Source organism: Corylus avellana, chromosome ca1 (genome assembly GCF_901000735.1).
Source record: "Corylus avellana chromosome ca1, CavTom2PMs-1.0".
NCBI lineage: Eukaryota > Viridiplantae > Streptophyta > Magnoliopsida > Fagales > Betulaceae > Corylus > Corylus avellana.
The window spans coordinates 32,632,673-32,646,107 of NC_081541.1; the positions used below are offsets into that span (position 1 = coordinate 32,632,673).

The following is a 13,435-nucleotide window of genomic DNA, read 5'->3' on the forward strand; positions in this document are numbered from 1 at the left end:
TTCCTTTCACCGGAATTCCGATTGGCTTCACGTATTTAATCTTCACTCACATAAACTAGAACAATATCTCTTTCTAAGCTCTTTGTTTTAGCTCTCAAAATACATACATATAATAGGCAAAACAGTTTGTTTAAATAGAGAATAAAACAATAATTCAGCAGCCATGTCCGGACAGTGATAAGTGGGTGTCCGGACATGGCTAGGGTTACATATGCGTAACCACGTGGTGTCCGGACACCCAAGTCATGTGTCCGGACATGCCATGCAAAATGGTCTTGCTAGAAATTGGGTCCGGACCTAGCTTCTGACAGTCCGGACCTACCTCTCAAATGTAGCTTGCTGGAAATTGGGTCCGGACCTAACTTCTGACAGTCCGGACCTACCTCTCAAATGTAGCTTGCTGGAAATTGGGTTCGGACCCAGCTTCTGGCGATCCGAACCTCCCCTTAAAAAACAGCTTGCTGGATGTAGTGTCCGGACCCAACTTCTGATGGTCTGGACAGGCCCTTCACATTTGACTTGTTGGATATTGTGTCCGGACCCGGCTTCTAACGGTCCGGACAGGCCCTTCAAAATGTGTTGTCTAGAAATTGGGTCTGGACCTGGCTTCTGGCGGTTCGGACAGGGCCTTCTAGAATCCTGCTTTCTGGACATGCTGAGGTGCTCATTTTCAACAACTTACATGCAAACCGAATGTGCCAAAACCTAAACTAACAAACTGGAAGAGGAATTGAAAGAAAAGTTCTCAATAAGACTAGTGTATTCTAAAATAGAGCTCTGGTAATTCTTAAATTCTTTCTTTTGAATTATCTAGTGATTGTTGATGGGTGGCGGGTGGAGGATGGTGGTGGATGCAGGAATCGGGGCGGAGGGGAGCGGTGGTGGAGGACTTGGGAGCAGATTTTAAGAATTGCACTAAAAGTATTGCAGGGGATCAATATCCGCAGGCCTTATCCACACCAATCCTGACCTATGGTGCATCAGCCTCACATGTTACATTAAAGTCAGTATCAGTGAAAAAAGTCAGGTTGCTTTTGTGCCAGAACTTGACATGATACCTGATGACACCCTAGACCTCGTAAGAGAAAAAAAAAAAAAAAAATCCATGTGAAGTTGTCTGCAAATGAGATATCAATGTTATATGAGCTGCTATACATGATTGAGAACAGATTTTTCATTCTATGTTTTATTGTTTTTTTTTCTCCTGTTCAATATAATGATAAATTAGAATCTGGGTTACTACAAATTTAATTACAAGCCCTTTTAAAATTTGACGTGGCAGTTTATAATTAGTGAAATTAAATTTGACTTGTCAATTTAATTAGTTAGTGGTTGAGTTATTGTCAACTATAAACTTTTAATTGTTTCACCAATTATAGACTCTTAAGCTAATTTGTAAAGAAATTATAGTAAAACCGATAGTATCCTAAGCATTTTTCCAAATTGGAATACATGAGTTAATCCTCTGCACTTCTCTGTTCCTTCCCAGAATTTTAATATAGAAGTACTTTCTTATATTCCAATTATAGTGAAGTAGCGTGCACATGTTGAATGCTATCTTATCAGAACATATGCTTGAAAATTACCAAGGAACACAATAAGATATTTTACACTTGACTCTTTTTTTTTTTCTTTTTTTTTTGAAAATTTGATCTTCTCCATTTTACCACATAAGTCTCTACAATTCTGAAAAAAAGAAAAGAAAAAAAGAAATAGTTCTCTACATTTCTAGATGATGTAAATATTGAGTTCTATGTTGAAACAATGTCACAAGTGTGAGTGATTAATATAGCGTATTTAGACTCAAACTCACATGTTTAAGCTTTTGGATGGATTAGTGATGTTCCAACATGATATGTAAAACAATCCCTTGAAGTTAGAGTGCAATTCAATGTAAAACAATCTCAAAAAAGCTATAGAATCTGTTGGTGTGGAGTTATAGAAGACTTCAAATTCAAGAACTTCATTAATTTCTGGATGACGTTGTCCTGGGAGAGCAATTTACTCTTGCCCTGACCACTCATTTACATTACTAGGGGAAAAAAAATGTTCAAAATTGTGAAGAAAACTGCTGTGTTCTCCATTTCTCATGAGGCATGCAGCTGAGAAGTGAGATCAATGAAGGCGTCTTCTCTGCAGGGAATTGTTAGACCACCCATTGGATGATTGAACCCAAACTCTTCCTCAGCTCGGCTAAGCAAGTGTTGGAATGAAGGGTGGTTCAAGAAAGATATTGGAACCACAAACCTCTTTCTTTGAACCTCGCCCACATAGACTGCAATGTGGCCTCTGGGAACATCCGACTGGTTTCTGGTATTCTGCAGTCTGAGAAGTTGCTTGGCATTGGCAATCATGGATGATGGCATACGTGTAATACCCATGACTGATATAGTACTAGAGCTTAATTGTATGATTGGAAGGTGTAGGAGCAGGATTTTGTTCAAGTTTTTGACTGACTTCTTTGGAGTTTGAAGGCTTCTCTGGTGTTTGTATTTATAGAGATATCAGAAACTGGTGGGAGTGATTTCAGGAAAATGGCCGTTGGGGTTGCTGAGAGGGCCTACCTTATGAAACTCTCACATGGCTTTGCTCAGTCTCAGTTATACTTATAGCTGCAACTCTCTCTCTCTGCCTCATGTTACTTATCCACCAACTTTTATGGTGCAGAAGACCCACTTGTGTGTTGGAATTGACAGGCCAACCAAAAACCCAGGCTGGTTTCACTGTTTTTCTGAGCTTTTCTGCTTCAAAACAGATGGCCGTACATTGGAAACAAACGGCAACACACCCATGTGATTATACTTTTGTACAACAGAAAAGCTATCACATGCAGCACAGAGGTAGAGAATGACATGGGCGATGGACCCAATACTAGTGCCAACTTCAGATTATTAAATATACTAGGGGCCTATCATTCATCAAGATATCGACTTATATCACTTCAAAACAACTAGTCGAGCTACAATTAAAATTTTTTTATAATTATTTACAAACTCATAACCAATGTTTGATTTAGTATCGATGAATACCTTTATAATTTACTAATTAATTTAAGGCCGATAATTTTTGTCATGACTCGCGAGTCAAAGATGAAATTAACAGGTTAAGGTATAATCATGGGTCGGGTTAAAGTTGACCTATATTGTCTTATATGTATGTACTCATGCTTCGACATGATTTATCTAAACCCAACACGTGATATTTATGGCTGATAATTTTTGACACAATCCAATAAAAAATCGACCTATATAATTTTATGTCTGTACTTCAACATGACCTAAACCGACATGTTGGAAGTCCCACATTGCCTGGGTATTAAGGAGATGTGTCATTTATAAGAGTGAAGGGAAATCTCAACTCTTAAGCTAGCTTTTGGGTTGAGTTAGGCTCAAGACTCATTTCTGATATGGTAGAGCCTGGTTCAATTGTCTGTGGTTCACCATCTCCCATTGTTGCACGTGTTGGTTTGGATGTCCTCTGGCCACACGTGCCTAGTCCAATTGGTTGTAGCCCACCGTTACCCATTGTCGCACGTGTTGGCTTGAATGTCCTCTCGCCATACGTGAGAGAATGTGTTGGAAGTTTTACATTGCTTGAGTATTAAAGAAATTTGCCATTTATAAGGTGAGGAGATTGGCCTAAGACCCATTTCTGATACGACATACGAGGACGAAAAGCATCCATCATCACTTGTTAATATCTTCAGTACTCCACAGGCTCCACACACTAATTTTCTTCTGCAATAAGAAACCGCACATTTTCTGGTACAGTTGGTGTACGTATGAGTGGTATATATGGCATGTATACAACAACATATTCTATGCACTATGCAATCAGCTGTTTGGCGTTTTCTACAAGTTGGGGCTTCCCGATAGGGTTGCGACTTGCGACGGTATGTGCCGCCTAATCTGATACAACTGTCGTGCGGATTACGGAAATTCATTAGCATCTTGTACTTTTCTACTCTTGACTTCCACCTGCAACTGACCACGCTACTAGCACTTATCTTCAATAGTACTTCAACTGTCGTGGTCTAATTGCATCTGTCACCGACCACAAGAACTTCAGGACCCGGCAGCTGTGAATGAGGATAAAGAAGATTAAAACCAAAGTTATAGGAGTTATATAGTAATAATGAACAGTTACGTGAGATATAAATCGCTTGAAATAAAAGAGTTTGTAACGTGTAATGGAGAAGTTTGAAGGTCTAGACAGTGGCGGATATAGAAATTCGTATTAAGAGGGGCAGGAGAAGGAGAATGAGAATTTCGTATTAGGAGGGGTGGGAGAATGAGGAGTATGGATTAGGATAAAAAAACTAAAAAAACTTACCTTTAAAATTTTTTTTGGGGGGGCGTGTGTCCCTGCGCTGCCCCCCTTTGGGTCCGCCACTGAGTCTAGAGTCTTAGTAAGTGTTACGTAAGTGTACTTGTAACGAACCGATGAGTTAGGGCTTGTTTGAGTGTAAAATTGAGGGTTACTCTAAAAGTCGGTTTGAAGTAGAAAAAAATACTCGTTTGATAAAAAAAATTAAAAAAACGCTTTTAAGAGTAAAAAAAAATAAAAAAAATTGCAAAAATGTACTTTTGACAAAAGCTTAAAAATGAAGTTTTTGCCAAAAAGTACTTTTCAACATAAAAACTGTATTTCTCAAACACAAAATCTCAAACATGCTCTTAGCCTATATAGTTTTATACACATGTTTTGACACAATTCGAATCTAATACGCTACATTTAAGATTGATAATTTTTGACACGAATTACGAACTTGATACAAACCAAATACAAAATTAGTTAAATAGGTAAGGTTAAGGTTGACTCTTATATCGTCTTAAGTTATACTTATGTCTTAACATGGCCAAACCCGACATGTGAAGACGAACTTACACTTGTATTCAATCTCAGCACTGATTTGTTTTCAGCTAGTCCCATAGTTAATGATCTGCAAGCAGATATATATGATGACTATGAGCATCCCCAAGTTCTGCCATAGATTTGACTAACAAGACCATAGTTATACACCGCATGTGGTCGACTCATATAATCAACATTGACGGCGGCCTATCCGGTCTTTTACTAAATTCATTTTATATATATATATATACACGTAAATAGACTTTGTATCCCAGAAAATTAGCTGGAAAGAGCAGATAATTCAGCATTATATAGAGAAACAAAGACAAATTAATTATATATCGAGCAGAGCAGTCATAGAGAATATGTCTATGGCAATGGAAAATCATATTTTAAATTATGATCATGAGTGCATAATCTTCACTAAATATTGTTAATTTGGCCAATTATGATTACTGTTAAGTACAATATGCCTTATATATGTGAGCTATAAGCGGAAGACTAAGTAACCACAATCAAAAGCGTCTACGTCTTCTGACCAAAAGATAAAACAAGCCTCTTAAGAAAGATAAAATTCCGCAAAGTATTTAAGAGAAAATTTTCTGATTTAACAATAATTCAAGAGTGAGTTTTATAGAAAAGAAATACTTGTAATAAAGTAAACATAATTCTAGTAAGGAAAGTAAATCTAATCTCAGTAAGGAAAGTAAATATACTTACAGTAGGGAAATGATTATAAAATATAATAAAACTCTTTCTTTTTTTTTCTTTTTTAATTTAGCCTTGAGTGGCATGCCGCGCGTCCTACATCAATATGCCCGCGAAGTTCGGTTCGAATGGTTGACTCACTTGGTTAATACCACGAGATTTCGAGTCTTCACTCGACCGATACACAGTTCATGTAAACAAAGTTGTGTATCTGGCGTTTACTTAATAGAAATGGATCACGAACTAACCTTACTTTAAAAGGGTCCTTATATATATATATTCACAATCATTCAAGACAAATCAAATTCTTGCTCTTATCAATATTCTATTAGCATTATTTTTGGTTTTAAGGAACCCTCCAATCACAAAAGACAATTAATGATCCTTTACTCATTTACATATCTATAAGAAGAAAAAAAGGCTCAAAAATACAATATTAAGGCTATTAGCTCCTGGAGCTATTCAAACGAGAAGCAAGATGAATAAAATCTTCCTCTGCACATGGAATTATAAGCCCTCCCATTTGATGATCAAAACCAAACTCCTCCGCTGCCTTACTCAACAAGTCCTGAAACAGAGGATTCTTCAAGTAGGATATTGGAACCACAAACCGCTTCTTCCTCCCCTCCTCTCCCACATAAACTGCAAAATGCCCTTTTGGAACATCTGCCACCGTCGACCTTTTAGACGGCGGCGGCCGCCTTCGGATAACTTGCTTAGCATGAAGAACCATCGAGATCTGAAGAACACCCATTGCAGCAAAGACACAGAATTTTTGCAGAGAATTTCTGTTGTTGTTGAAAAATGATGTTTCTTTAAGAGTGATTGGTGGGTATTTATAGGAGATGGTGGTTTGGTTGCATGGAGGATGAAGATGTACAATGTACAATGTACTTCCGTGGTGGGATTTAGGAGTGTGATTATGTCAGAAACCCAACTTGGTTCTGAAGGGTCCACATCTGAGTCGAAAATAGCAAATTTGCCCACCGTTTTCCACACACAAAACGTCAGTCGTTCAATGAGTACTTAGCTCTAGATCCAAGAATTCATCCAATTGTTTTTTTTTTCTTCTCCTCTCTACCTTACCCACATTTCATTTTTGACTACAATTTTGTTCACATTTAATTGATTAGTATTTGGTTTGAAAAGTGTCATGTAGACTTACGAGCTGACAAAGTATATTACGTTGCGTTGTCCCGTGAGAGAAAATTAAATTGGACTATCTGACTATTACATAAGTTACAATCAAATTTAATTGTTTAATGATTGACATGGTAATTGTCATATGTACTATATATCGTATCATTTTGTAAGAAAATTATAATAAAAAAAACATTGTTACACATACACAACAAAATTTTCCAACTTTCTCTTTACAAACAAACTTGACACTTACATGAATTTTCTCAAGTTAGCAACTTAACACTTACATGGCCACAATGTAACACCGACTAACACTGTATGTTTTAAGTGGTTTTTCTTTTATTTTCTTATGTGGCTAATATGAAAAATTTCTTTAAACACATCATGTCAATTGGTATCACTACAAAAAACAGGCATTTTGCTTCGTCTTTTAAATAACACAGAACGACAGATAAGTGATGAGAACAAGACCTTAAACATGGGGTCGAGAATTCAATTTCGCTATATCGCTTATGAGGGAAGGGAACCAATGCCGAATCTCGTCCTTTTAGTGTAAACGTCATAAATTAGTTTGTGTCGTTTATGATATGGATGTGATAAATGAGTGTAAAGAGTACATTACTCTAATGAAATGAATAGTATCTCGATCTAACATTTTTTTATAGTAAAAACTAGAGTAATCTTATAACATCACTCCTTAATAATTTTCATTTTTTACTTGAACTAGTGAAAATTGCATTACTCTAGAATCAAAGCATCTACGTGTGAAATTATATCTCCTGTATTTTAAAACTCATATAAATAAGATGAGTCAGTTGGTGTACATTTGCCTCTGAAATTATTGCCCAGATACACGGCAACTACCAAATGCTTCCTAGTTCCTGCCAATTGGTCTGTGACACTCAATAGTTCGTATGCCTAAAAGTCTTCTTTATTCATGGCCAAACCAGAATAAAAGAAATTAAGGAGAAACGACACTCTTTAAACTATCTAATCCCTTTACTTAACTCTTTTAATTATGATTTTTTTGCTAAATTCAGCTGAAAATGGGTCATGTGCAATCGATGCACGTGACCTAAAATGACACAGGTTTTTTTAAACATGTGAGAAGCATATGCTATTATAGGAAGTTGGATTGTAGGAATTCCTACAACCTAGTTCGTAAAAAATTTTTGTATTAGACGGAGATGAACAATTTTATAATGCAGATTAGATTTCACAGCATGTAACAGTGTATGTGTTGTCTACTTTACCACGCCATTTAAATTTTTTAAATAATATAGCACTATATATCACTACAAAAAAATAATTTTTTCCTTACTAGAGTTTTCTGACGTGTCATGGTGTTTGACACGTAAGAAAACTTTTCTGACGTGGTATTTCTGACATGTGTTGAATGTCAGAAACATAGGAGTCAGTAAATTTTTTTTACTGATGTGTTACTACTTAGCACGTCAGAAAAGTTTCTGACGTGAAAGAAGTCCCACGTCAAAAAAAAAAAAAAAAAATTATGACTTGGGACTTTTTCCACGTCAGAAACTTTTCTGGCGTGGGACTTCTCCCACGTCATAAAAATTATTCTGATGTGGAAGAAATCCCACGTTAGAAAATTAAGTCTTTTTTTTTTTTTTTTCATTTGTTTGTTGAATTTACGATTGATTTTTTGTTTGAAAGGCCAACTTTGAAAGGCCTTTCACATTTGTTTGAAATGCCAATTTATAGGACATTTTGGAGTTGACCTAATACACATTTAACGAACTATTTATTCATGAAATGACATTAATCATCCATAAAAAATGAACCATCCATCAAAACAAGTATTACATAATTTCCAATACACAATACATATTAACACAAATTTATCCCCCTTGTTTGTTCTGTTTGCTTGCATTTCTTCTTCTATTTATTTGGGTCACGACTTGGTCTGCAAGTTATTAACGATGTGTCACTACCTCATAAAGCGAAGAGAAATTATATAGTGCAATAAAAAGACTATTTTTTGCCCATAAAAGTCTTAGGTGGCAAGAGGTTATAGGCTCCATCCATAGTTGCTGTGGCTCCACTCACTAATGGACCTATGGCCTCTTGTCACCTAAGACTTTTATGAGTCAAAACTAAAATTTTTTTATTGCACTATAGCATCTCTCTAAAGCGAAGGTACATATACTTGACCATTGGTGCAACGCCACGTTTATTTTTTCTTCTTTAACTAATATACAAAGTTAAAAGCTTTAATCACCTCTAATAATTTTTACAACTCAAAAAATAGTTAAATTTATAATTATTTACGATTTGTTGACACATGTCAAAATATGAATTAAGACGTTAAACATTTTTTAGTGGTTGATGTAGCTCTAATCATTTGTTGACTTATTATCAAGTTGTAAAAGAGTTGTAGGTATAGCATTACTCTTATAATTTTTATTATAAAATTCTTATCATGTGACAGTTACTAAATTGGCCATTAAATTGTAGAGTGTTACATGATAGTTCACTTGGAACTCACTACATTTACAAATTGACATAGCATTTTACGTGATAGTTATCACAGTACTAGATATTAAAATATAGGCTACCACATAACACTTATTTCTTGAATCTACTTGCTGGGTTGGAAATTGGGTTAAGTAGGACAAAAAAGGTCTACATCGGTATCTAGCAGCTTATGTTAGAAGAGAATTAGAATCTCACCCAGATAAATAAAGAGCTCAAATGTCCAAACAAATAGAGTTTGAATGCTTTCTCAATTGAGCATCGACCCCATCTATGGAAAAGATTCATCTCCATAATGTATCTCTCTTTCTTTTCAACCCAAAAAAACCGATTGCTTATGTGGGGGAAAAAGACAGAAAAAGAAAAAGAAAAGAAGAAAGGAAAGTAAGAAAAAGAAGTATAACAAAGAACATTAACGGCTGGCTTCCAACTAAAGATTCCCACGATTTGAAAAAGTTGTTGGTTTCTTTCACAAGAAGCAAGCCTTTTATATTTATTTGCACTGAAGAAATTCTATGATCATCAGTGAGCAATATATTTTGAAATTGCATCAGGTAAACCTTCTTCTAAATATTAGTCCTAAACTTTAAATCTTATTTTATATTTTATATTTTTATTTTATATTTTTTCCTGGCATTTGAAGAAATTGACATGTTGATTGTAAATGTAATCAACTTTTTTGATTAGAGATGTTTCTGATATCCTCTTTACCCTTTCCTTTGTATTGCCCCCCAAAAAAAGAAGAAGGAAGTTTCGATGTCTATTTCTTCAACATTTTTTTTTAATCTTATTTTCTGTTCATGGAAGGGAATGGATGAGTTAACAACTAGATCTAACACAGCCTTGGATGGGTTGCTTTGCAAGCAATCTAGAGCAAAGTATAATGCTATTCTTTATATTTATTATCATACTTATTTCAAATTAGATCTCGCAATCTTAACCTGTTAATTTTATAGAGTTCGTGTAAGGTTCATGGATCGTGTAAAAAATTTTTGGCCCTTATTTCTCATGTTGGGTTTGAGTTATATTGAGACATTATTACAATCCTATATAAGTTAACCATAATTCGATCCATTTAATTAAACCAAGTAGACACCTCAACCATAATTTGCTACTTTCATGTTGGATTCATATCGGATTTATAAACGGTCAAAAATTGTTAATCATACTTGTTGGGTCATGGATCAACCTCTTAAATCCCCAGCAAGCCTTGGGCCCAAACTAAGCATGGAAAGATCAAAGCCCAGAGAGGTCTCGGGCAATTAGGCCCGAGACCCATAAAATCCGAGACCTATGGAGCTGAGACCTTTAAGTCCGAGATTAGTATCTTGGGGCACACAGGTCTCGATACCAAGGACAACTCAGATATCTTGGGAAATACAACTCTTAATAGATAAGTGATCATATCCCAACATTCAAAAAGCTATTAAATCTATTTAAAATGCGAATCAGATATGTCATCCGCAGATCGCATACAAATATTCAAATTGGGTGATACCCACAACCACCAAATCCTATGATCTTAGTCTCCTAAGATCTCGGAAAGGATAACAGCTCAAATCCCTTGTTAGCAACTACACAATAGAAACTTAGGAAAGAGTAAGTCATTGGTTAGGGGACTTCCACTACTTCATGCCTATAAAAGACAGATTATTTCCTCACATTTAGGTAAGCGCAACTTTGGCTCTTAAGCTTTTCTTTGTTGCTTATTCTCTCTCTCTCAAATTCTAACTTAGACATCGGAGTGTCTCCGCCGGCTCACCCTCTGTCTCTTCGATCCCTTTGTTTTTTCTTTATTGTGCAGTCAAAGTTCTTTCTTGTCATCTGACTCGGACTTAGGTGTGCCACATCTCCAGCAGGAAAACTGTGAATCAACAGCTTGGCGCCGTCAATGGTGAACCTCACCAATCTAATGATTAATTTATTGAATTTGTAAAAAAAAAAAAAAAATTTGGAAGAATTTAAGAAATGGCGGGGCTTTTTCACATTTTCAAATCACGAATATGTTTTGAAAACGTATTATTTAAAGGCCGACTACATTTCTTTCTTTCTAGGTTGTTGAATTTCTATTGGAAGGCTAATGCATGATCATGTAGTGGAAGTTGATAAAATCTCGAGATGGGGTTTTTCAAAATCTTGTTTCTTGAGTAAATCTCCAGAAGTGGAATATTAATATTGAATCATATGATATGATAAGAGTGCTGCAACTGTGTAGTTTGTGCTTGTTGCAAATTAAGTAATCCAATTGCATTTCATGTCCTGATATTTTCAGTGTAATTATAATGACCATATTTTCAATGCTTTGCACCGCTAGCTTGCTAAAGAGCTTGATGAAGAAGCCTAGGTGAGAATGAAGAACGTCACTGCTGCCATCAAGACGAAGAAATAGCGCCAGAACAAAGTGGTGGCACAACACCACTCCCACCCCCACCGTCCCCAATACTAGCACCACCGGCATGTTCGCTCACCCTGATGGACGCACTGAGAACGATTGGGAGGCCATATCTTATCCTTGATATGGATGGACCAAGGTATGCATGAAACTCTAGTGTTTGATGTTCTACTATTACTTATTTTCATATGCTAATATATATGCATTTTACTCTTGTAACAGGAATTCAGTGGACATTAACCTAACTCCAATGCTTGGAGATAATCCTAATAGGAGATTCCACTAGCAGCTAATTATGTAAATTTTTACTGTTTTGAGGCTTGGATTAAATTTGTTTTGTATAATCAAGAAATCAAAACCAATGCCATCTCTGTAATTACAAACAATTAAATTTCATATGCTTTGGAAAAGAAAAAGAAAAAGAAAAAGAAAATAAAAGGTACATATGATATCTTATATTCACTAGTACATATTAGATATCATATGCATTTTAAGTAATCTTTAAGTTTCTTCCCCTAAGGAACATTATTTAGCTGTGGCACTCATCTTGAATAGAGCTAATATGACTTAGGCTCCGTTTACTTCGACGTATAATAGTTTCTGTTGGAAAATATTTTCAGGAAAATCATTTTCCCTGAAAATATTTTCTGTTGAAAACATTTTACGGCGTTTACCTTGCACACAGAAAATAATTTTTTTTTTTTTAAATATCTTTTTTTATATATTTTTTTTCTAATAAAGTTCCTACTGGGACTTGCACGGGATTTGTTCAAGACCTCGCAGGGACCTGCCCGGGACCCCGCCGGGATTTAACCGAGACCTCGTCGGGACCTGCCCGGGACCCACCTGGGACTTGCCCGGGACCCGCCCAGGACTTGACTGAGACTTGACTGGGACCTGATTGGGATTTGCTAGGGGCCTGCCCGGGAGTTGACTAGGACCCCGCTAGGACTTGATCGGGACCCTTCCGGGACTTGCCCGAGATCCTCCCGGGACTTACCCGGGATCCCGCTGGGACTTGACTAGAACCCGCCTGAGACTTGCTCGGGACTCCACCGGGACCTGCCTAGGACTTGACCGGGACCCCGACGGGACTTGACCAGGACCCGCCCAGGACCCGACCGGGCAAGTTCTGGGAGGGTCTTGGGCAGGTTCGGTCAAATCTAGGGTGGGTCCCAGCGGGGTCCCAGGCAAGTCACGGTGGGTCTCGATCAAGTTTGAGCGGGTCCCGGGAAGGTGCCGATTAGGTCCGGTCAAGTCCTGAGCAGGTTTCGGTTAAGTCCAGGGCAAGTCCCAGGCGGGTCCTGCCGGGGTCCCGGTCAGGTCCCAGGCGGGTCCTGGTCAGGTCTAGGGCGAGTCCCGTTCAGTTTCCGGGTGGGTCTTGGTCAAGTTCCGGGGGGGTCCCAGTCAAGTCTTGGGTAGGTCCCGACAGGGTCTTGGGCGGGTCCCGGTCAGGTCCAGGGCAGGTCTCGGGCAAGTCTCGGGTGGGTCCAGGGCAAGTCCTGGTCAAGTCTTGGGTGGGGCCAGGTCAAGTCCAAGCGGGTCCCGGGTGGGTCTCGGTCAGGTGCCGGTCAAGTCCCGGATGGGTCCCGCCGAGGTCCTGGGCAAGTCACGAGTGGGTCCCGGTCAGGTCCCAGGCGGTTCCCAGTCAAGTCCTGGTCGGGCCGATCAGTTCCCGGGTGGGTCACGGTCAAATCCTGGGCGAGTCCCGGTCACGTCCCAGGCAAGTCCCGATCAGGTCCCGGGTGGATCTCGGTCAGGTCCCGAGCGGGTTCCCGGTCAAGTCCCGGTGAGGTTCTGGGTGGGTCTTGGCAAGGTCCATCGATTTAAGAATGAGATGCTCAT

The 13,435-nt window shown here is 38.0% G+C and overlaps 2 protein-coding genes across 2 annotated transcripts; both read right to left on the bottom strand.

Moving 5' to 3' along the window:
* Positions 1 to 1,943: 1,943 nt before the first annotated feature.
* On the bottom strand, positions 1,944 to 2,634 carry LOC132182017 (auxin-responsive protein SAUR23-like). Its single transcript, XM_059595232.1, has one exon. It carries the CDS (start codon positions 2,379 to 2,381, stop codon positions 2,088 to 2,090), a length of 294 nt encoding a protein of 97 aa, XP_059451215.1. The 5' UTR covers positions 2,382 to 2,634; the 3' UTR covers positions 1,944 to 2,087.
* A 3,241-nt stretch (positions 2,635 to 5,875) lies between these two features.
* LOC132181923 (auxin-induced protein 15A-like) lies at positions 5,876 to 6,422 on the bottom strand. The gene has a single exon (XM_059595148.1). It carries the CDS (start codon positions 6,314 to 6,316, stop codon positions 6,008 to 6,010), a length of 309 nt encoding a protein of 102 aa, XP_059451131.1. The 5' UTR covers positions 6,317 to 6,422; the 3' UTR covers positions 5,876 to 6,007.
* Positions 6,423 to 13,435: the final 7,013 nt, after the last annotated feature.

Excerpts from the sequence above, each read along its gene's own strand:
- LOC132182017 (XM_059595232.1), bottom strand. The coding sequence starts at position 2,381 with ATGGGTATTACACGTATGCCATCATCCATGATTGCCAATGCCAAGCAA.
- LOC132181923 (XM_059595148.1), bottom strand. The coding sequence starts at position 6,316 with ATGGGTGTTCTTCAGATCTCGATGGTTCTTCATGCTAAGCAAGTTATC.